The 22,689-nt window shown below is 47.0% G+C and overlaps 2 protein-coding genes across 2 annotated transcripts; both read right to left on the bottom strand.

The window, feature by feature from the left end:
* Window positions 1-1,139: 1,139 nt before the first annotated feature.
* Window positions 1,140-2,190, bottom strand: LOC116555423 (metallothionein-2). The gene is made up of 3 exons (XM_032283930.1): window positions 1,946-2,190; window positions 1,581-1,646; window positions 1,140-1,373 (listed from the first exon to the last, which is right to left on the bottom strand). Exons 1-3 carry the CDS (start codon window positions 1,971-1,973, stop codon window positions 1,282-1,284), a joined length of 186 nt encoding a protein of 61 aa, XP_032139821.1. The 5' UTR covers window positions 1,974-2,190; the 3' UTR covers window positions 1,140-1,281.
* An 18,109-nt stretch (window positions 2,191-20,299) lies between these two features.
* Window positions 20,300-22,048, bottom strand: MT3 (metallothionein 3). Its single transcript, XM_032283923.1, has 3 exons — window positions 21,712-22,048; window positions 21,396-21,461; window positions 20,300-20,548 (listed from the first exon to the last, which is right to left on the bottom strand). Exons 1-3 carry the CDS (start codon window positions 21,740-21,742, stop codon window positions 20,439-20,441), a joined length of 207 nt encoding a protein of 68 aa, XP_032139814.1. The 5' UTR covers window positions 21,743-22,048; the 3' UTR covers window positions 20,300-20,438.
* Window positions 22,049-22,689: the final 641 nt, after the last annotated feature.

Below are 22,689 nucleotides of genomic sequence, written 5' to 3'. Positions count from 1 at the left end.
AAACTCTATACGGAGCAGCTTCAGGCAAGTATGCTCCTGATTCCTGGGCCAAGTGACTCATCATCCTCTTTGACTGAACATCAAATAACATTCCCTCCACATAGCCAGGGGGACTAACGTTGGCTTTAATTACAAGTCTCTCAGAGCTTCACTCCTTTCTAATGAGTGCCACCACACTCTCCAAACTGCTGAATGCCATCACCCCAGTTGTGGACAAACAGGAAGAACTTCATCTGCCACCCACGATCACACACACTTCATCTTGCTGGGAACATGCTGGGCATTTCCCGTCACATCCCCAGCTATTTTGCTGGTTTAAGTAGCCAACGGCTGAAATTTGAGAGGAGTAAATTCAGCCTGACCTTGGGAGGAACTCACAAAGATTCAGAACCAAGGCCCGACAAGGAGCTCTCAGGGGTCTGCGAGTGTCATCAGTGACACTGGGCAGGCCAAGCCTGATGGTTCCTTGTGGGGATGTCTGGATCAGTCCTGCTCAGGGTGTGCCAGCCATACACTCAGGCCAGTCTCAGAGCTGTTTCCAGGACGCAAACCTGGAAACCCCTAGACACATGTGTAGTGCTGGTTAATTCTTTTATTTTTCCTATGTAGTTTGTTCTTTGAATATTTATTGAAATTTTCCTGTTGAATCTAAAAAATGGTCGTTGTGTCATTTTCTTGTTAACTCATTATTTTACCAGAATTTAGGTCTATGACTAATGGAAAACAAAACAAAACTGGTCATTCACCGCAGGGAGTTTTGGAAATCCAATGTCAGATTCTAGCCACTGGGGAGTTGGATATCACCCCTTGGAGTCACTTTCAAGTCTAAAATCCCATAAATAACTGAAGTTGGGCAGGGAAATCAGAAAGCAAAAATGAGGAATGGCAAAGTTTCTGTGCCACATTTGACATGACACTGAAACTGATCGTGTATGTGTCCCTCCTGCCCCCATATGATCTGGCACAACACCATTCAGTTTTACAGAAGATGAAACTCAGTGTGGTAGCCTGGCTTGCCAGAATACACTGTTTCTTAGCAGCTCACACTTCCATCCATAGGCCAGGTCTCTGCCCTCCTAGTTCAACCCCTCACCCCAGTCCCTTATTTTTAAGGCATATAAAGGAAACCAGAGGCAGAATCAAGTCAAAGCTCTTTTATTATCACTCACATTATTTCATAGCAAAAGGAATGTAGCAAACGGGTCAGGGTTGTAAATAAAAAAAAAATCCAGGTTTGTAGAGGTCATGTTATTTACATATGGGAGCAGGGCTGTCCTGGCTTCAGGCGCAGCAGCTGCACTTGTCCGATGCCCCTTTGCAGATGCAGCCCTGGGCACACTTGGCACAGCCCACAGGGCAGCAGGAGCAGCAGCCTGGGGACAGAGAGGAGGTAGCAGAGATGAGTACTAGGGACACAGGGAAGGATTCCTGCTCTCCCTAGTAAGAATCACTGAGGAGGCAACAACTTCCATGCAATGGGGCATCCTCAGACTGCTTTACTTCCCCTGAGGATGATGTAGAGGGCTGGGGACAGGCTGGAGGACAGTGAGGGGGTAGAGGAAAGAGAGGATCCCACTTACTTTTCTTGCAGGAGGTGCATTTGCACTCTTTGCACTTGCAGGAGCCGGCGCAGGTGCAGGAGTCACCTGAAAGGAGAGAAGACAGAGGTGAGAACGGTCCCTGGATACCTGAAGGCGGGACGGCGTGCTAGGAGCCCGGGGCCGAGTTTCTCTGTCCACAACCAATTCCTGGTAACTTGAGCAAGCCATTAACTCAGATCTCCTTAACGGTAAAAAGGGGGCTCCGAACCACCTAGAATAGGGAAAAAGACACCCCAAAACGCTTTGGGAAGGAGCAATTCCTGCCCTGAAATTGAGTGATCAGAGAAAGAAAACGGGATCAGAAATTGCTTTTCTGGCGCTACAGGGCATCCCCAGCCCCTTACCGGCGGTGCAGGAGCAGTTGGGGTCCATGGCGAGCTGAAGAGGCGGCTGGAGTCGGGACACGGCTGCACGAGAACTCGCTGGGACTTGGAGGAGGCGTGGTGGGGCTGAGCGCCGCGAGCTGTGTTTATAGTTGGAAAGAGCCGGGGCGAGTGCAAAATCCCCGCCCTGGCCTGCACCCGCCCAGCGCTGCTGAGTCACTCGCTGCTCCGCGTGAAACTGCGCTCAGGGGGCCGGGCGCACCGGCTCTGCACACGGGCCGCGGCCGGTCAGTTCCCGGAAGCCGGCCCACGTGCGCCCCGGGCTGGGTGCAGCGAGAAGACGTAGTGTTCCCGGTGCCGGGTGCCCACGCCGCGCGCCCAGCACCCTGCCCCTTGCCCTCCGCCTTGTGTACAGCTGCCCTCCCCCCCTGTCCTGTACTTTTGAAGCTGAGCCGCTAGGGCGCAGGTGAAAGCGAGACTTGGGAATGCTGTTTGCACGGTAAACCGGTTCAAAGTGCACACAGGTTACAACTCTGTGGCAGTCAAGGCTTAATAATTAATTGTGCAGCATCATAGTAAACCCATGGGGTGGTTACTGGTGACATATCCGTTGCATGTTGAGTGCTTTAGCGTGCAACAGGGACTGTAGAAAGTGTGTCGTGTGTGAGATGTCACTTAATCTTGTAACAACCCGTAAGATAAGGACTCTCCAGTATTCTCACTGCAGAGAGGAGAAACTGCAGACGCAGAGAAGTTACTTGTCCAGGGTCACACAACTAGCGAGTGGCAGAGTGCAGTGACCGCCACCAAGCCCCCGCAGATGCTGACGGCCCTCTAACATAGAGACACCAAGGAGGGAGGATAAGGGCGAGAAGCCACAAGCTTGGTCCCAGGAAGCTCAGGGGCTGGGGGAACAGAGAAGAGGAGACCCTGTCCAGCCTGGGAGAAGGTGGGCCGTTGCCTGGGGTCTGAGGGTAAGAAAATGTTTGCCAGGCAGGGAAGGGAAGGATTTGTGTTCTAGCTTGAGGAGGAAGGAACGAGCAGGAGCTAGCTGGAAGGGCTCTGAGACATTTGGAAGGGGAAAACCCCACAGGAATGTTCTTTCCCTGCGGAGGCTGAGGGGGAGAGCCCAGGTGGCGTCCACATGCTTGTCTGGAGAGGCACATCCTGTTTCCCTGCCTGCATGCGTCTGGCGCTGTGCTACCGTCTTAGGTCACCAGCCTCGGACTGCCCGAAGTGTGTCATGCTAGGAGTCAGGAAGTGGTTACTGGAAGCTTCCTGGAAGGCTGAGGGAGTACAAGTTGCTGTCGTGGGAGTTTAGTGAGGTGGTGGGCGGGGGAGGACAGCCTGTCCTTGCAGCTCTTACTGTAAGCTCAGATGAACCATCACTTCCTCTGGGGACCCTGTCCTGGGCCCCATGCCCGTGGCTGCCTGTGGAAGGTGCTAGTAAACAGCCTGTTCTTTCCCCTGCTGGCACTTTCCCGGCCTGTGGAATGTATGAACTGCCGTGACTCTTGGATTGGTGTCTCTGCTCTTCCTCACCAACCCATGATCACTGGAAATTCCAAGGGCAGTCATTGCCCCCCTGCTCTGGAATTGTGTCTTCATCTCCCAGCACAGGGCCACGTTTGCAGTCGACGCTTAATAAATATTTGTTAAATGAATTAATGGGGGTAATGCCCTGGACTGTTCCTCGCTTCCCAGCCCCCACCTTGTATGAAGGCCGATTACAAAATGAAAACAAACAACTCTTCGCCACCCTGGAACCTGTGTGCCCACTTAAGTAAAAATACCAAACAGGGCAGGAGGGGTGAGCTCTCAGATGCGCTAAATTCCAGTGATCACTCTGCCACTCACTTGCTCAGTGACCGTGGGGCAATTACATGCCTGGACTCTTCTGAACCCTGGTTTACACATCTATCAAATGACTGGGTTGTGCTAGAATTTATATCCAAATATCCTCTGATTTTAAAGCCAACCTCTTTGAAATCTCATGGTGTCTGGCGGCCCCGTGGATGAGAGCTCTCTGGGCAGTGGACTGATTTTTTTTGTTGTTGTTTATGTATACACACAATATATACCAAATCCCTGTTTGCTAATAACTCAGATGGTCACCTATCCACTCAAGGCAAACAATCCAATTCTGTGAAGAAACAGAAGGGCTAATTTTGCCCTCAAAAGCATTGGTTCTAGCCCTGGGTTTGTGCCAGCCATATTGGCGGTAAAACTTGCTCTGGGCCTGAGCTGTCTCCTTTGAATCACTTTGACTGTATGAGGGGAGGGAGGGATAATGATTCAGGGAAGGTGGAGCAGTCCACAGGCCTAGTCTGTTCATCTCCATGCCCCCAGAAGCCTCACAGGTGTGGGCCACCATGCCCAGCCTATTTTACTTATTTTTGAGGCAGAGGTTCGCCCTGTTGCCCAGGCTGGAGTGCAGTGACACAATCTTGGCTCACTGCAACCTGCGTCTCCCGGGTTCAAGTGATTCTCCTGCCTCAGCATCTTGAGTATTTGGGATTACATGCACCACCACCACACCTGGCTAATTTTTCTATTTTTAGTAGAGATGGGATTTTACCATGTTGGCCAGGCTGGTCTCGAACTCCTGACCTCAGGTGATCCACTCACCCCGGCGTCCCAAAGTGCTAGGATTACAGGTGTGAGCCACTGCACTGTGCTTGGGGCAGAGAAGAGGGAGGACCCACTTGCACATTTGCATCTTTGACTTGGCAGGGGATGAGGGAGTAAAACCGAGCAACATTGGATAAGGAAAAACATCCCCTGAATATCTGGTGTGAGTCATCAATGTGAGATGACGATGTGGCCCTGGGCTGCATTAAGAGAAGTGGCCCATGTAGAATGAGAGAGGTTATGCTTTTCATTCACCTTTTAACTGCAGAGGTGGATATGCATGGGTCTGCTGCCCAGCCATCCACTCATCCTTCCCCTGTGATGATATCCTTGGTTTTTCTTTGAAGAATCGCCTCTCTTTATTCCCAGTCCATGTGGTTTTGATGGAGTAGGTCCCATCTGTGAACTCCTAGGCCATTCCACCTACTTAGTCACAGTGATTGCCTCTGATTGGGGCACACAGTCATAAACCAAAGAGAATCAGGGATACTTTTGCTGGGAATGTTGGGAGAATGGCAGATACTCTTTCCATCTGGACTTGAACCTGAGAGGATGTGAAGCTGATTGAGTTTCTAAAGCTTTTTGGCTCTGTGAGAAGGCCCAAAAATAAAATAATCACAAAGGAAATGGAGCCTGACAATATCTTGGAACACCTGGATCCAGCCATGCCTGAAGCCAATCATTTCTTTTTTGCTTAAATTATTCTAGATGGAGTCCTAACTGGCGCAGTTGAGCAGACCCCCCTGCCCTGAGGGCTATGTTCATTGTTGGGCTCAGTTGTCCAGAAGACAGCTGATCACGGGGGTCCTAAGGCCCAAAACCCTATCATGTGAGCATCAGCTGAGAGAGGTAGTTTCAATGTGGAAGCGAACAGTTACCTTCAAATATTTGACAATGGTTTCCCCAGTTATCTACAGCTATGCAACAAATCACTCACAATTTAGCAGCTTCAAACAACCACCATTTTATTGTCTTTCCTGGGTTTGTGGGTCAGGGGTTGGAGCAGCGCTCATTTGGACGATTCTTTTGTTTCATGTGACATTAGCTGAAGTCACTTGGTGCTGCTCAGTTGGTGGATGGGCTGGTCTGGAGAATCTAAGACGGCTTCATCCCCACGTTTGGCACTTGGGTAGGGATGGCTGGAGGCTGGGTTCAGCTGGAACTGTTGACCAGAGCTCCACATGTGGCTTCTTCAGCATGGTTGGCCTCAGGGCAGTTAGGCTCAGGTCACATAGGTGAGCGTCGCAAGAGATGACAGGGGTAGCTGCAAGTCTTTTAAGCCCTGGACCCTGAAACTAGCACAGGTCACTTGAACCACGTTCTATTGGCCAAGCAGTGGCAGAACCTGCCCAGATTCAAAAGGAGGGAACCAAGACCCCCTGTCTTGAAGGGAGGAGTGAACGAATTTCAGGCATGTCTAATCCGCTGTAGTAGGCATGGAGAATAACATTGAGCACTTGCTCTGAGTCAAGACTTGTACTAAGAACACTATGAGTTTATCTTACTTAAAGCCTAACACCGCCCTATGAAGCAGATGCTCTTATTTTCTCCATTTTACAGATGATGCACTGAAGAGTTATGGGATCTGTTCACGGTAACACAGCTTTTAAGTGGCAGAGCTGGGATTTGAACCCATACCTACATGAGCTGTCATGCTGAAAAGAGGAAATTAGTCTTGCTTTCTGTGGCCCTAAGGGCAGAATCAGGACAATCACAGTGGGTGGGGTAAGGTTACAGGAATAAAGGTTGTGCTCCAGGTAGAAGGGTTTTTCCCCTCCTCCCCTCTCCTCCCCTCCCCTCCTCTCCCCTTTCCTCCCATCTCCTTCCTTTCCTTTCTTTTTTTTAAAGACAGGGACTCAGCTCTGTTGCCCAGGCTGGAGTACAGTGGTATGATCATGGCTCACTGCAGCCTTGACCTCCTGGGCTTAAGGGATCCTCCCACTTCAGCCCTCCTGAGTAGCTGCCACTATAGGTGTGTGTCACCATACTTGGCTAATTTTTGTGTGTTTTTTTGCAGAGATGGGGTCTCACTATGCTGCCCAGGCTGGCCTCGAACTCCTGGACTCAAGCAATTATCCCGCTTCAGCCTCCCAAAGTGTTGGAATTATAGGTGTGAGCCGCTGCTCCCAGCCAAAAAGGGCTTTCTTGCAAGTAGAGTTGGTTATGAGTGGAAGGGACAGCTTGGGAGATAGTTCCCTGTTATCACAGCCAAGGCCAGCAGATTCTAGCATTAAATAGGAGGACAGGAAGAGGTTAGTTTCCTTCTTCCCCAGGAGATTCTGTGACTCAGTGGCTCCCATCACACATACCATCAATCTGCTCTTTGTTCTTCCTTCTATAGCCCCTGCTGTCATTTTGGAGGTGTATTAGTTATCTTGCTGCATTACAAATTACTTAGCAGCTTAAGACAACACACATGCACTATTTCATAGTTTCTGTGGGCAGGAAGCAGACAAGGGTTATCTAGGCCCTCTGGCTCAGGATGCCTCATAGCAATCTAGGTGGCAGCCAGGGCTGCGGTCATCTCAAGTGTCAGCAGGGACAGGATCTGCTTCCAAGCTCCCTCATGTGGTTGTCGGCAGAAGTTGGTTCTTTGTAGGCTATGGTACTGCGGCTTCCTTCCTAGTCATGTGGGCCCCTCCACAGAGCATCTCACAGCAGGACAGCCACCGAGAGGGCCAAAGAGAGTGCAGCAAGGGTGGGAGCAAAAGAGAAGTCATGGTCTTTTATTTTTTTATGTTTATTTATTTGAGACAGAGTTTTGCTCTTGTTGCCCGGGCCGGAGTGCAATTGCAAGATCTGGGCTCGCTGCAATCTCCACCTCCTGGATTCAAGCAATTCTCCTGACTCAGCCTCCCCAGTAGGTGGGATTACAGGCGTGCGCCACCACGCCCGGCTAATTTTGTATAGTCATGGCCTTTTATTTGTTCATTCTGAGCGAAAGATGATACTAAAATTTTCAAGAGGCATCCAAGGCATGGGATCTCAATCACATGGCCCCCAAATAGAAATATGATAGCAGCCCAGGGCAGGATACTGTCCCCTTCTCTTCCCTGCCATATGGGGAGGAAATGAAGAGGAAATTTTTCATTTTAAAACATCAGAAAAATTAGACCGGATACGATGGCTCACACCTGTAATCCCAGCATTCTGGGAGGCTGAGGCGGGAGGAACGCTTGAGGTCAAGGAGTTTGAAACCAGCCTGGGCAACATAGTGAAACCCACGTCCCTACAAAAAATTTTTAAAAGTAGCCAGGTGTGGTGGTATGCACCGGTAGTCTCGGCTACTTGGAAGGCTGAGGTGGGAAAATTGCTTGAGCCCAGGAGGTTGAGGCTACAGTAAGTTATGATTATGCCACTGCACTCTACTCTATTAAAAAAATAAAATAAAATAAATAGGCTAAGTGTGGTGGCTCACACCTGTAATCCCAGCACTTTGGGAGGCCAAAGTGAGTGGATCACCTGAGGTCAGGAGTTCAAGACCAGCCTGGCCAACATGGTGAAACTCCCATCTCTACTAAAAATAGAAAAATTAGCCAGGCATGGTGGTAGCGCCTGTAATCCCAAATACTCAGGAGGTTGAGGCAGGAGAATCACTTGAACCTAGGAGGCGGAAGCAGGAGAATTGTTTGAACCGGGGAGGCAGAGGTTGCAGTGAGCCAAGATTGTGCCACTGCACTCCAGTCTGAGCAACAGAGCAAGATTCTGCCTCAAAAATAAATAAAATAGGCTGGGCACAATGGCCTACACCTGTAATCCCAGCACTTTGGGAGGCTAAGGTGGGCAGATCATCTGAGGTTGGGAGTTTGAGACCAGCCCAACCAACATGGAGAAACACCATCTCTACTAAAAATACAAAAAACTAGCCGGCGTGGTGGCACATGCCTGTAATCCCAGCTACTCAGGAGGCTGAGGTAGGAGAATCACTTGAACCTGTGAGGCGGAGGTTGGGGTGAGCTGAGATTGCGCCATTGCACTCCAGCCTGGGCAACAAGAGCAAATCTCCATCTCAAAAATAAATAAATAAATAATCAGAAAAATTATACCATTGACAACCTATAGTCAATCCAGATGAAGGTTTTCATTCTAGAAGATTGTTTCCATAAAGTAGAAATCCTCTTTGTAAATTTTCACTTCTCTCAGTACTCTCCATTGTTCCATAAAATAGGCATTTCTCCCTTTCCCAAATTATTTGGAAAACAACTTCCTTCTTTTTTTCTTCCAATATTTGAATTAAGAAGGCATCATCTTTTGTTACATAATCACGGAAGTGATCTTCCATCCCTGTTTCAGTACCCCATTCATTAGAAACAAGTCACTAGGTCCGGGCCATACTCAAGGGGAGGGGATCACACCAGGACATGAATACCGGAGTCTGGCATCACTGGGGCCATCTTCAAAGCCTGGCTACCACTGGGCAAAGGCGCTGGTATGTGTGTAACTTCAGCCTCTTTGTATGTGCTGTTTCCTTTGTCTTGGATACTGTCCCTAACCCTTTCTCTCCCTCATCTGTTGGGTCTCCGTTTAAAGGCAATTAGCTCAGGGAAGCCTTCCTGGAACCTCAAATAGGCCAAATCCCTCTGATACAAGCACATACCTTCTTTGTAGCATGTATTGCAATTACATTTGCTAGTAGGAAAGCAGTTAACACGTTTCTTTTTATTTATTTTTAATAGAGATGGGGTCTTGCTATGTTACCCAGGCTGGTCTTGAACGTCTGGCCTTAAGCGATGCTCCCACCTCGGCCTCCCAAAGCACTGGGCTTACAGGTGTGAATCACCACAAATCTACCCCACCTGCTAACACTTTTTAATATCACGTGTTCAATTATTTGCACATGTGAACTCCATCCTTTTGCTAGCCCTGAAAGATGGGGATTCTTATTATCCACATTTGAACTGAGGTTCAGAGAGGTTAAGTAACACTGCCACAGTCACTTACTAGGAAAAGGCCACACCAGGCAGTGGAGCTCCAGAGCCTGAGAGCGTGGCCTTCTGCCTCTCAGCCTCTCCCTGCAGCCTGTGCTGTGTGGCTTTTGTTTAATCCTTGTCTTCCTATGAGGCTGTGGGCTGTGTCTGCTGTGTTCACTGTCCTAGCTCTGGCACCTGGCACTGTGCCCGGCTCATGGTGGGTGCTTAATAATGCAGAGGAATGGAAATAATCAGATCCTGCCAGGAGCTGGAAGGAGACTCTGTGAAGGGCAAGGCCTGCCTTGGGGAGAGCCATCCTGGAAAACCTGAAGTCAGGGAGAAGCTAAATTCCTATTGCATCATCCCTTCCTCACCCATCTGGCCTCAGCTTTCCTTCTCTGTCTTACCGGTCCCCAAGCCCTATGCTTCTGCTGTTGCCCCTGCCATGCCACACCCTTCTCCAAACACACACTCCAGGTTTTTGCCCCTTTTCTACCATCCCCCAAATGCCCCCTCCTCCAAGGAGTCTTTTCTGAGTCCCCAACCTGATGACATCCCTCCCTTCTTTTTTTTTTTTTTTTTCTGAGACAGGGTCTCACTCTGTCACCCAGGCTGGAGTGCAGTGGTGCTGTCTTAGTTTACTATGGCATCAACCTCCCAGGCTCAAGCAATCCTCCTGCCCCAGCCTCCCGGGTAGCTGGGACCACAGGCATACCCTAGTATGCCCAGCTAATTTTTAAAGGCTTTTTGTAGAGACAGGGGTCTTACTACGTTGCCCAGGCTGGTCTCAAAGTCCTGGACTCAAATGATCCTCCCACCTTGGCCGCCCAAAGTGCCGGAATTACAGGCATGAGCCACTGTGCCTGAAACATCTCTCCCTTCTTAAAGGCCCCAGAGATTTTGGTCTGCATGTCCCCTCCCTCCCTGAGCTGCAGTCTTCCCATCTATCAAATGAACACAGCCTACGTGCCTTGGCCTGGACTTTTTTTCCAGCTCTAAAGCATCTGGGATTCCACTCAAGTTGTCCTTGCAATGGTCTTATCCTCCCCATCAGTCTGTGAGCTCCCTGAAAGGCAGAGACCGTTTCTTTTCATGTATCCCCAGTGACCAGCAGAGGGCATGGTGACTTTTGGACATCCATAAGTATTTTTGAGATGAAACAGTGTGGAGGGCTGGGTTGAGATGCAGACTCAGTGGATATGCATGCCTCCTGTGCATGCTCAATCCCATGCAAAGCCAGAAAAGGTCATTCATTAAAAGGCTGGGTGGAGAGATAAAAAAGAACCCAACCAGTAAAAGAACAAAGTTGGAGGACTCACACTCTCCAATTCCAAAAGTTACAATAAGCCACAGTAATCAAGGCTGTGTGATATTGCTACAAGGACAGGCATAGATCGATGGAACAGAATGGAAAGTCTAAAAGGGAATCGTGTATGGTCAATTGATTTTTGACAAAGTTCTCAAGATGATTCAATAGAGAAAGGGTCGTTTTTTCTTTCTTTTTTTTTTTTTTTTTTTTTTTTTTTTGAGATGGAGTTTCGCTCTTGTTACCCAGGCTGGAGTGCAATGGCGCGATCTCGGCTCACCGCAACATCCACCTCCTGGGTTCAAGCAATTTTCCTGCCTCAGCCTCCTGAGTAGCTGGGATTACAGGCACACACCATCATGCCCAGCTAATGTTTTGTAGTTTTAGTAGAGACAGGGTTTCACCATGTTGACCAGGATGGTCTCGATCTCTTGACCTCGTGATCCACCCGCCTCGGCCTCCCAAAGTGCTGGGATTACAAGCGTGAGCCACCGCGCCCGGCCTCTTTTTTTTTTTAAGATGGGATTTCACCATGCTGGCCAGGCTGGTCTTGAACTCCTGACCTCAGGTGATCCACCTACCTCGGCCTCCCAAGGTGCTAGGATTACAGGTGTGAGCCACAGCGTCCAGCCTTAGATTTTTAAACTAATGATACTGAGACTACTGGATATCCACATGCAAAAAAAAAAAAAGAAAGAAAGAAAGAAAAAGAAAGAAAGAAATTAGATTTTCACCTCAAATTATACATGAAAATTAACTCAAAATGGATCATCGACTTAAATTTAAGAGCTATAACTATAGAACATAGAACACCTAGAAGAAAGCATAGGAGAAATCTTTACGACCTTAGGTTAAGCAAAGAGGTCTTAGATATGATACCATAATCACAATTCATCAAGGAAAAAATTGATAAATTGGACTTTCCTAAAATTAAAAACTTTTGTGCTTCAAAGAAATCATTAATAAAATCAGAAGACAGTCTCAGAAGACTGGGAGAAAATATTTACAAAGCATATACCTGATTAGGGACTGGTATCCAGAATATATAAAGAACTCTTACAATTCAATAATACAAACAATTGAATTTTAAAAAGGGCAACGCCTATAATCCCAACACTTTGGGAGGCTGAGGTAGGTGGATCATTTGAAATCAGGAGTTTGAGACCAGCTTGGCCAAAATGGCAAAAATCCCATCTCTACAAAAAACACAAAAATTAGCCTGGCATGCTTGTGCATACCTGTAATCCTAGCTACTCAGGAGGCTAAGGTAAGAGAATCGCTTGAATCTGGGAGGCAGAGTTTGCAGTGAGCCGAGATCATGTCACTGCACTCCAGCCTGCGCAACAGAGCAAGACTCCATCTCGAAAACAAAAACAAATCAGCCAGATGTGGTAGCATGCACCTGTGGTCCCAGCTACTTGGGAGGCTGAGTCACCAGAATTGCTTAAGCCTGGGAGGCAGAGGTTGCAGTGAGTAGAGATCACATCACTGCACTCAAGCCTAAGCAACAGCGAGACTCGGTGTCAAAAAATAAAAGTAAACTGGCAAAAATACGTACCCAAAATAATTGAAAGCAAGGACTCAAATAGATACTTGTGTAACAATATCCGTAGCAGCATTATACATGATAACCAAAAGGTGGAAACAGCCTGAATGTCCATGGATGAATGAATGGATAAACAAAGTATGATACATACATGCACTGGAAAATTTATTCCGTTTAAAAGGGAATGGAATTTTAACATGTTCTACAACGTATAGGAACCTTAAAAACATTATGCTAAATGAAATAAGCCAGACACAAAAGGGCAAACACTATAGGATTCCAACTTATATAAAGTAAGTAGCGTAGTCTAATCCACAGAGACAGACAGTAGAATGGTGGCCCCAGGGCTGGGCAGGGGAATGGTGGAGTCAATGTTTTACGGATATAGAGTTTCACTTGGCAAGACGGAAAAGTTCTGAAGATGGATGATGGTGACAGTTCACAACAATGTAAACGTACTTAATGCCACTGCACTGTACACTTAGAAATGGTACCTTTTGTGTTATGTATATTTTACCATAACAAAAAAGAGGGGAAAAATGGGCATAATAGTCTAATAAACTTATCACCAAAGAAAATACACGAATGGTTGATAAGCGCATGAAAAGATACTTAATGTCACTAGTCACTAAGGAAATGCAAATTAAAACCACAATGCGATACTACTTTATACTTGCTAGAATGGCTATCATAAAAAAGATATAGAGCAAAGTGTTGGTGAGAATGTGCAGAAATTGGAATGCTTATGCATTGCTGGTGGAGATGTTAAGTGGCAGAGCCACTTTGAAAAGCAATTTTGCAATTTCTTCAAAAGTTAAACACAGAAGTACCATATGACTTAGCAATTCCACTCCTAGTTATCAACCCAAGAGAAATAAAAATATATAGCAAAGCAGAGCACAGTGGTACGCACCTGTACTCCCAGCTGCTCAGAATGCTGAGGTAGAAAGATCAATTGAACCTAGGAGTTCAAGGCCAGCTTGGCAACATAGCAAGACTCCCATCTCTAAAATATACATACATACCTATATGTATACATATACACACATATATATGTATATCTCCATACAAAGACTCATGCACAAATGTTTACAGCCATTTATAAACATAGCTATCATCCAAAATAGCAAAAAATGACAGCAACTCAAAAGTCCATCAATTGGTGAATAAACAAAATACAATATCTAAAAACTACTCAGTAGTGTAAAGGAAGAATGAATTACTAATACATACAACAAAGTGGAATGAATCTCAAAAACAGTATGTTAAGTGAAAGGAGCCAAATGCAAAATACTATATATTGTATGATTTCATTTATGTAAAGTGTCTAGAAAAGGCAAACCTATAGAAACAGAAGGCAAGTCAGTGGTTGCCTGGGGGGTGGGTGGGAGCAGGGATTAACTACAAGTAAGCACAGGGGAACTTTTAGATGATGGAAATGTTCAAAACTGGATTGTGGAGATGGTTGCACAACTCTAAAAATTTGCTAGTATCATTAGAGTGTACCCTCACCGGGGTGAATTTTGTGACATGTAAACTATACATTGATGAGGGTGTTAAAAAATAAAAGAATAACCCAAGAAGGCCAGAAACTTTGAAAACTTTTGAAAAACAAAAAGCAGATGGAAGACAGAGGATCAGAGACTATAATATATAAAGAGCTTCAACAAATCAATAAGAAAATGACAAATAACTGAATACAGAAAGGACAAAGAACATGAAACAGCAGTTCACAGAAAATGACAACTAATAAACCAGTGGGAAAATGCTTAACGTTACTGCTAGAAGGAAAGATGCAATTTAGAACCTAGGATGTCGTTTTTCACCTGCTGGGTCAACGACATGCAAGGTTAATACCTAGGGCTAATGAAATGATAAAGCATAAAATTCTCAGACACTGCTGGTGGAATGCAAATCGGAACAGCCTCAGTGGAGGGCTCTCTGGCAGGATATGTGAAAAGTAATAAGGGCTATTTCCTGTGCCTCAGTGATTACACATCTCAGCTTATAACTCAGAGAAACTCACTGGCACAGGTGCAGTCTGCATATTGAAAAAAGTGGAAGGCACCTAAATGTTCATCAATCAGTCTGTAAGACAGTTGCAAAATGAACTATGATATAACCATTCCATGATGCTTTCTGTGGCACATGCTTAAAAATTAGTCAAACAGAAGTGAAACATTAATATGTGAAAAGTTAAAGACCCGCTCGATTCTCCTGGAAAATTCCATTCTTTTTCTGTACATTTATATTCACATACACACAAATGTGAAGTGTTTATTTCTCTTTTTACATAATTAGCTTTATACTATTTGTGTTGTATAGCACTGTATGATACACACTGTTCTATAGCTTCTTCTCTTCATTTTTTCACTTAATGGTAAGTTGTGGAGATCTTTCCACTGCAGTATCCAAGTCTTACCTCATTCTTTCTATTAGATGTTCATTATTATTATTATTATTATATATATTTTCTATTTATTTATTTTATTGCATTTTAGGTTTTGGGGTACATGTGAAGAACATGCAAGATTGTTGCATAGGTACACACATGGCAGTGTGATTTGCTGCCTTCCTCCCCATCACCTACCTCTGGCATCTCTCCCCTTGCTATCTCTCCCCAGCTCCCCACCCCCGACTGTCCCTCCCCTATTCCCCCCAACTGACCCCAGTGTGTAGTGCTCCCCTCCCTGTGTCCATGTGTTCTCATTGCTCAACACCCACCTATTACTATTATTTTTTTTTAGAAAGGCTGCTGCCCAGGCTGCAGTGCAGTGGGATGACCTTGGCTCACTGCAGACTCTACCTTCCAGGTTCAAGCAATTCTCCTGCCTCAGCCACCTGAGTAGTTGGGATTACAGATGTGCGCCACCACCCAGCTAATTTTTGTATTTTTAGTAGAGATGGGGATTCGCCCTGTTGGTTAGGCTGGTCTTAAACTCCTGGCCTCTGTCATCCACCGGCTTCGGCTTCCTGAGATGCTGGGATTATAGTCAGGAGCCACTGCACCTGGCCCATTATGATCATTTTTGAAAACTACTTCTCTACTAAAGGATATTTAGCTTATTTTGAGACTTCTGCTGATACAGATGATAATACGGTCCTGGGTGAAGGTATATACTTGTAAAATTTGAGTAACTACTGTTAAATAGGTACAGCCCAAAGTAGATGTACCTGTTTACACTCCAGCAGGGGAGGGAGATATGTAACCAGTCCCTCAGCCCTCACTATTAATACAAAATAACAACCTTATGATTTTGCCAAATGAATGACAAAATGTTATTTTAGTCTCCATTTCCTTGATAAAATGAAGTAAAACATTCATCTATTTCATCTCATTTGTTCTTTAGCCTTTCAAGTTTATTTTTCCATGAATTGCCTGGTTATATCATCTACCTAATTTATTTATTTTTTTTTGAAATGGAGTCTGACTCTGTGGCCCAGGCTGGAGTGCAATGGTGCGATCTCAGCTCACAGTAACTTCCACCTCCCAGGTTCAAGTGATTCTCCTGCCTCAGCTTCCCAAGTAGCTGGGATTACAGGCATGTGATCCCACCACACCTAGCTAATTTTTGCATTTTTAGTCAAGATGGGGCTTTGCCATGTTGGCTCAAACTCCTGACCTCATGTGATCCATCTGCCTTGGCCTCCCAAAGTGCTGGGATTAGAGGCATGAGCCACTGCACCCGGCCTTTTGCCTAATTTTTAAATTGTTGTCTGTTTCTTATCAATTTGTAGAAACCATTTATATATTGTAGATACTGATCTTTTGTCAAACGTGTGTGTGTATGTGTACAAAATATCAATATGTGCATAGACACTAGTACCCCTTATCCACAGGGGATATTTTCAAGATCCCCAGTAGATGCCTGAAGCTGTGGATGGTACTGAACCCTGTATATACTATGTTTTTTCCTATGTGTTCATACGTATGATAAAGTATAATGTATACATTAGGCACAGTAAGTGATTAACAACTAATAGAACAATTATAACAACATACTGTGATAAAAGTTACGTAAATGTGATCTTTCTCTCTCTTGTCTCATAACATCTTATTGTGTGTAATATTTTTGGACTGCGGTTGATTGTAGGTAACTGGAAAGTGAAACTGTGGATACGGGAGGACAACTATATACACGCACTATATGAGTTAGCTCAGGCTGCCATAACAAAATACTGTAGACTGGGCAGCTTGAACAACAGACATTTATATGTTCACAGTTCCAGAGGCTGGAAGTCCATGATCAAGGTGTCAACCTGGTCAGTTCCTTGTCCCGGCTCATAGGCCGCCTCCATCTCACCATCTTCACAAACAAGAGGTGTATTCACTTGACCTCTTCTTTGTGCACAAGAGGAGAGAATGAGCAAGTGAGTTCTTGGTGACTCTTCAACAAGGACACTAATCCTATAGTTCCAGGGCCCCACCCCTGGGACTTCATTTAACCTTAATTACCTCATTATAAGCCCTGTCTCTAAATACAGTCACATTGGGGGTTTGGGCTTCAACATGAATTTTGTGGAGGGGACACAAATCCACAGCACACAGTATATTAATAACAACTATTGTCTTTCATTATTTAGCTTTGTTTATTCTTTTAATTGTAAAATACGATGACATAAAATTTGCCATCTTAAGGATTTTTAAGTGTGCAGTTCAGTAATGATGAGTATATTCAGATTGTCTGCAACCCATATCCAGAACCCTTTTCATCTTGCAAAACTGAAACTCCATACTCATTAAACAGCTCTCCATTCCCACCTTGCATTAGTCTATTTTCACGCTGCTATAAAGATACTATCTGAGACTGGATAATTTGTAAAGAAAAAAGATTTAATTGACTCACAGTTCCGAATGGCTGGGGAGGCCTCAGGAAATTTACAATCACGGCAGAAGGCAAAGGGAAAGCAAACACCTTCTTCACAGGGTGGCAGGAGAGAGAGAGAACAGAGGGGGAACTGCCAAACGCTTACAAAACCATCAGCTCTCATGAGAACTCACTCATTATCATGAGAACAGCCCGGTGGAACCGTCCCCATGATTCAATCACCTCTCACCAGTCCCTCCCCTGACACGTGGGAATTACAATTCGAGATGAGCTTTGGGTGAGGACACAGAGCAAAACCACATCACCCTTCCCTCCAGCCCCTGGCAACTTCCAGCCTACACTTACACCTGTCTCTATGTAGATAGACTATAACTGCTCTTGGTGCCTCATATGCATGGAATCATACAGAATTTGTCTTTGGGTGACTGGTTTATTTCACTCAGCATAATGTCCTCAAGGTCCATCCATATGGTAGCATATGTCAAATTTCCTTGCTTTTTAAGGTTGAATAATATTCAATTGCATGTATATAACACACTTTATTCCTCTGTCAATGGACATTTGGGTTGCTTCCACTTTTTGGCAATTATAAATAATGTTACTATGAACATGTGTATAAGAATATCTCTTCAAGACTCTACTTTCAATTCTTTGGGGTATATCTGCAAGTGGAATTGCTGAATCATATGTAATTCTTTGAGAAATATACTTTTCCACAGCACTGCACCATTTTACATTCCGACCAGCAATGTACAAGGGTTCCATTGTCTCTATATTCTGGCCAACACTTTTTGTTTTTCTGATATTAGCCATCTTAGCGTATATGAGGTGATTTTGCCTTGCTTTTTTATGCTTTTTGTAACACAAGGCAAGCCAGAAGCAAGAAAACAATGCATGCTTAAGTTTAGGGGCCTACCCGTTAGTTAGACAGCCTATGTTCAAATCCTGGCTATTCCACACCATTCTAGCTGTGTGTCCTCAAGCAAATTTCCCCAACTCCTACTGCCCCATCTGTAAAACTGTAAAACAAAGTTAAAAATCATACTGATAGCCTTGGCAACACGGCAAAACCCAGCCTCTACCAAAAACAAAACAAAACAAAATTAGCTGGGCATGGTGGCATGCGCCTGTAGTCCCAGCTACTCGGGAGGCTGAGGTGAGAGGATTGTTTGAACCCCGGAGGTCAACACTGCCCTGATGGCACCACTGCACTCCAGTCTCAGAGAAAAAAAAAAAAACCCTGCCTCTAATCCAGCACTTTGGGAGGCTGAGGCCAGTGGATCGCTTAAGCTCAGGAGTTCGAGACTAGCCTGGGCAACGTGGTGAAACACCATCTCTACAAAAATTAGCCAGGCATGGTGGTGCATGCCTGTAGTTCCAGCTACTCAGGAGGCTGAGGTGGGAGGATCACCTGAGCCCAGGAAGTCAAGGCTACAGTGAGCCATGATTGCACTACTGCACTCCAGCCTGGGCAATGGAGTGAGACATTGTCTCAAAATAAATAAATGAAATCACACTGAGAGTTGTAAGGCTCAGGTAAGATAATGAACTTAAAAAAAACTTCATACAAGGTAATCTCAAATTTATCAATGTTTTGTTTCTTATGTAAAGGGTTATTTCCATTCCAAAGTAATAAACATTCTCCTATTTTCCCTCTTCTAAATTATTTTATAGCTTTGAATTTTCCTCCTAGGCATTTATGCCAATTGCAATGTATTCTTTATATGACATGTAAATTGTTCCAACACCTTTCACTAAGTAGTGTGTACTTTCCCACTGGTTTGATCATCTCTTACTTCTAGCAACACAGCAGTTTGTTTTCAGACTGTCCTCTGTCCAGTTGATCCATTCCTGACCCTCCACCACTTTCCAGAGTTTTGGAATGAGTGGTGCTAGCAGGTTAGAGCAAGCTCCCTTTGTTGTTCCTTTTCAGAGCTGGCTTGGCTTTCCTTGCATTCTCTTTTTCTAAACTCAGCCTGTTAGGTTAAAAAAAAAAAAAAAAAAAAAAAAAAAGTCCTGGTGAGCTTTTGCATTAACTGTCCGCAGAAACTAACTTGGAGGGAGTGATGTGTTCACAGCATTGTATCCTCTTACTGGGAAACTTTTGTCTCCCAGAATTCATTTCTCCCTTCTTAGCTCACCCAGGTAAACCTGAGTGTTCTCTTTCATCAAGGACTGGATCACAGCACAATGGATAAGCTCTTATTACCCTACTTCCCCTTGAAGACAGGAGGGGCTGGAGACAAACTGCCAAATGAGATTTGAAAGGGAACCGAACAATGTGCTTTGGGGAAACAGACTATTCAGGGTGGTGACCTTGGGAATGCAGCTGACAGTCAGCCAAGACAAGCCCCTGGGCCTCCTGGACTCCTCCAGTAACTCTGAAAACAGGGAGCAACTAGAAAATCCCCAAATTCACAGGCCCTATGGGCTAGGGGCTGGTCTTAACTAACCTATAGTTTAGTTTTTGCAGACAGTTAATTCACAGGCCCTACAGGCTAGAAGCTGGCCTTAACTCCCCCTAATTCCAACATACAGATAAAGAAAGTGAGGTTAGGAGGTTGGAGAGGGACAAACCTAGATGAGCCTGAACTCTTCTGTTTCTCCAGACTTGAATTTGACTTAGCAGGAGGGTGGGGTGCCATATGAAAGTCGGGGAGAATGTATTGTGTCCCCGGGCTCCACCCCAGCCCCAAACAGACCAGTCAAGTCTCAGGGTTTCACTTTTTTTTTTTTTTTTTTTTTTGAGACCGAATCCTGCTGTGTCACCCAGGCTGGAGTGTAGTGGTGCCATCTCACTACAACCTCAACTTCCTGGGTTCAAGCAATTCTGCCTCAGCCTCCTGGGTAGCTGGGTTTACATGTACACACCATCATGCCTGGCTATTTTTTGTATTTTTAATAGAGACAGGGTTTCACCATGTTGGCCAGGCTGGTCTCGAACTCCTAATCTGAGGTGATCCACCCACCTCAGCCTCCCAAAGTGCTGGGATTACAGATGTGAGCCACCACACCCAGCCAGGGTTTCACTCTTAACTGGCTGGCTCCCTTGAAATAGGCTCCCCTACTGCTCCACATCCTTCCCTGATTTAAGAAGAGACTGGTCCTTAGGGAGGGGAGGGGGAAAAAAAAAAGAAGAGACCAGTCCTCTGCTCATGCTGTTCATGGGATTTATTGTCACTCTCCCAGGGTCAGCAGGGGAAGGGAACACCAGCCCCACCTCACCACGGTCATAGGTGGCACTGAGCCACCTGGCACTATCTCCACGTGCTCCGCACGGAGGGGTGCATCCTCACTGGCAGCAGCTGCACTTCTCTGCCTCTGCCTCGGCCCCCTCTCCACCTTTGCACACACAGTCCTTGGCACACTTCTTACACTCCGCAGGGCAGCAGGAGCAGCAGCCTGCAGATAAAATGGGAGATGCCCAGTCTGGTGCACACCCCCTCCAATCCGTCCCCAACAAAGGGAAGGGAAGGGTGCTGGGTGGAGAATCATTCTCGTTCATTCAGCCAGGGCTGGTGTCAGCCCCCTTCCTAGTCTCACACCTGCTTTGACTCAACATCTGTGTCTCAGCAGTGGCATGCTGCATCACTGCAGGAGAGGGGTACCCGGGAAATAGACCAGGGCCCTCTGGATGGATGCCAGGGAGTCCTGGGGGCTGCTGGGCTTAAGCCCAGGTTAGGCCTTAAGGAGAAAGCATCACAGGGTAAACGGCCTTGAAAGGGGCCTTGAAGGATAAACTTGGGAGGGGCAGATATGGTGCAGGTGTAGGGGGCCCAGGAAAGCCTCGGGGATGGGGTGGGGACCTGTGCCTAGTCTTATACATAGGCAAGAAGGGAGCCTTCCTCCCACCTCTTACACCCTGTGCATATTACACTGCTGTGAGCTGGGGAAGATTTTGAGGAGGTCAGATTGAGGGGATCCATAAGGTCTGAGAAAGACCAAGGGACTGGAACTCCGGAGCTGATCCCCAGCCTCACTAATGGCTTCCCTGGGTTTTAAGGGTGGGGCAGGAAAGGCTGGACAAGCGTAGTAGCCCTCAATCCCAGCTGCCATTTATAGAGCCTCCCACGCCTAGGCCATCAATTTTTGGGAATGGGGCAGGGGTATCTGTATTTTAAGGTCTGCCCAGGTGGTTCTGTTCCACCAAGAGTCAGAAACCACAGGATCGGGGCCCGCATCCTGCGTAGTGAGACACCGATTCCGCAGAGCAGAGGGGGCGGCGGCGGGGGGGGGTCCCCGAACTCACTCTTCTTGCAGGAGGTGCATTTGCATCCCTCGCACTTGCAGGAGTCCGCGCAGGTGCAGGAGCCACCTAGAGAGGGCGACGCCACAGGAAGGGTTAATGTGGACAAACTTAGGGGTCCCCACGCCTGTCACGAGGACATAGGGTGCCAAGTCTCCCTGGTCTTCGCGACACAGGCATGCCCGCCCTTCACAAGGTGAAGAATAGGGAATCAGAAGCCCTTCCCCCAAGTGTCCTTGAGCGAAGCCGCAGGGCGTGGAGTTCTTTGCAGGTACAGGGCGCGCTGAGCCGCAGGATGGGAGCGGGGACGGGGGCTCACCAGAAGGGCAGGGACAGGGCTCAGGGTCCATGTCGAGGCGAGCAGCCGCTAGAGGCGGTGAACGGGCTTCTCCAGGCAACTGGACGCGCGGCGTGGCTAGTGGAAGCAGGTGGGGAGGCTTTTATAGCCCTGGGCGGGGGCGCGCATGCCAAGCCCGCGGGGCGCCCGCCCCTGCGCACTGCGCCCGCTCCTTCCGTTTGTGCGCTCGGGCCCGCCGCACGCACTGCGGCATCTGTTGCCCGCTCCCGCAGTGTGTGTGCACAGCCGGGGCCCGCTCGCCCACGCCTGCGCGTGTACCCCACTCCCACCCCCCAGCCGCATGCAGGGTCCATTTGCCGCCGCCACGGTCCATTTGCCGCGCGCTGCCAGCCCACTCCCCGCGTGGGTCCCGCAGGGGACGTGGTCGCTGCAGCAGCCGCCACCGCGAGCGCGCACGTACCATCCGCGAAAGTGGAGGGAAAGGCGCTTTGCGTATTTCCCAGCGCTTCGCTGACTCTCATCGACTTCATTCTAGAATTCTCCAGGGAGGCAGATCTGTTCAAATGGGTTGCTGAGCTGGGGGCAGAAAGAACCCCTTCACATTGAGCCTGACACTGACTCTTGCATCCTCCACGTGCCACTGGCAACCGGTGTGTTCCATTTCCCCGCTGCCCTGCTTGGCATCTTCAGATCCTTGACTCCTATCCCTCCATTATACAAATAAGAAAAAGTGAGGCCAGAGAATCGGGGATGTGGGTAGGTCCCAGAATGAGCCTGTGGCCACGCCAGGCCTAGAACTCATAACTCAGATACCTAGAGGGATTGTCAGTGGGGGGCATGTTAAAATCAGGGCAGCTCCGTGAGATTTTTCTGTTTATAAAAAGGAGGCTGGAAGTGGTGGCTCACGCCTGTAATCCCAACACTTTGGGAGTCCCAGGCGCGAGGATTGCTTGAACCCAGGAGTTGGAATCAGCTTCGGCAACATGGTGAGACTTGCTT

Source organism: Sapajus apella, unplaced genomic scaffold (assembly GCF_009761245.1).
Source record: "Sapajus apella isolate SASKATOON/1434 unplaced genomic scaffold, GSC_monkey_1.0 scaffold15, whole genome shotgun sequence".
NCBI classification, from domain to species: Eukaryota; Metazoa; Chordata; class Mammalia; order Primates; family Cebidae; genus Sapajus; species Sapajus apella.
The sequence above is the reverse complement of the archived record's forward strand: the minus strand, read 5'-3'. Positions and strand labels throughout refer to the sequence as shown.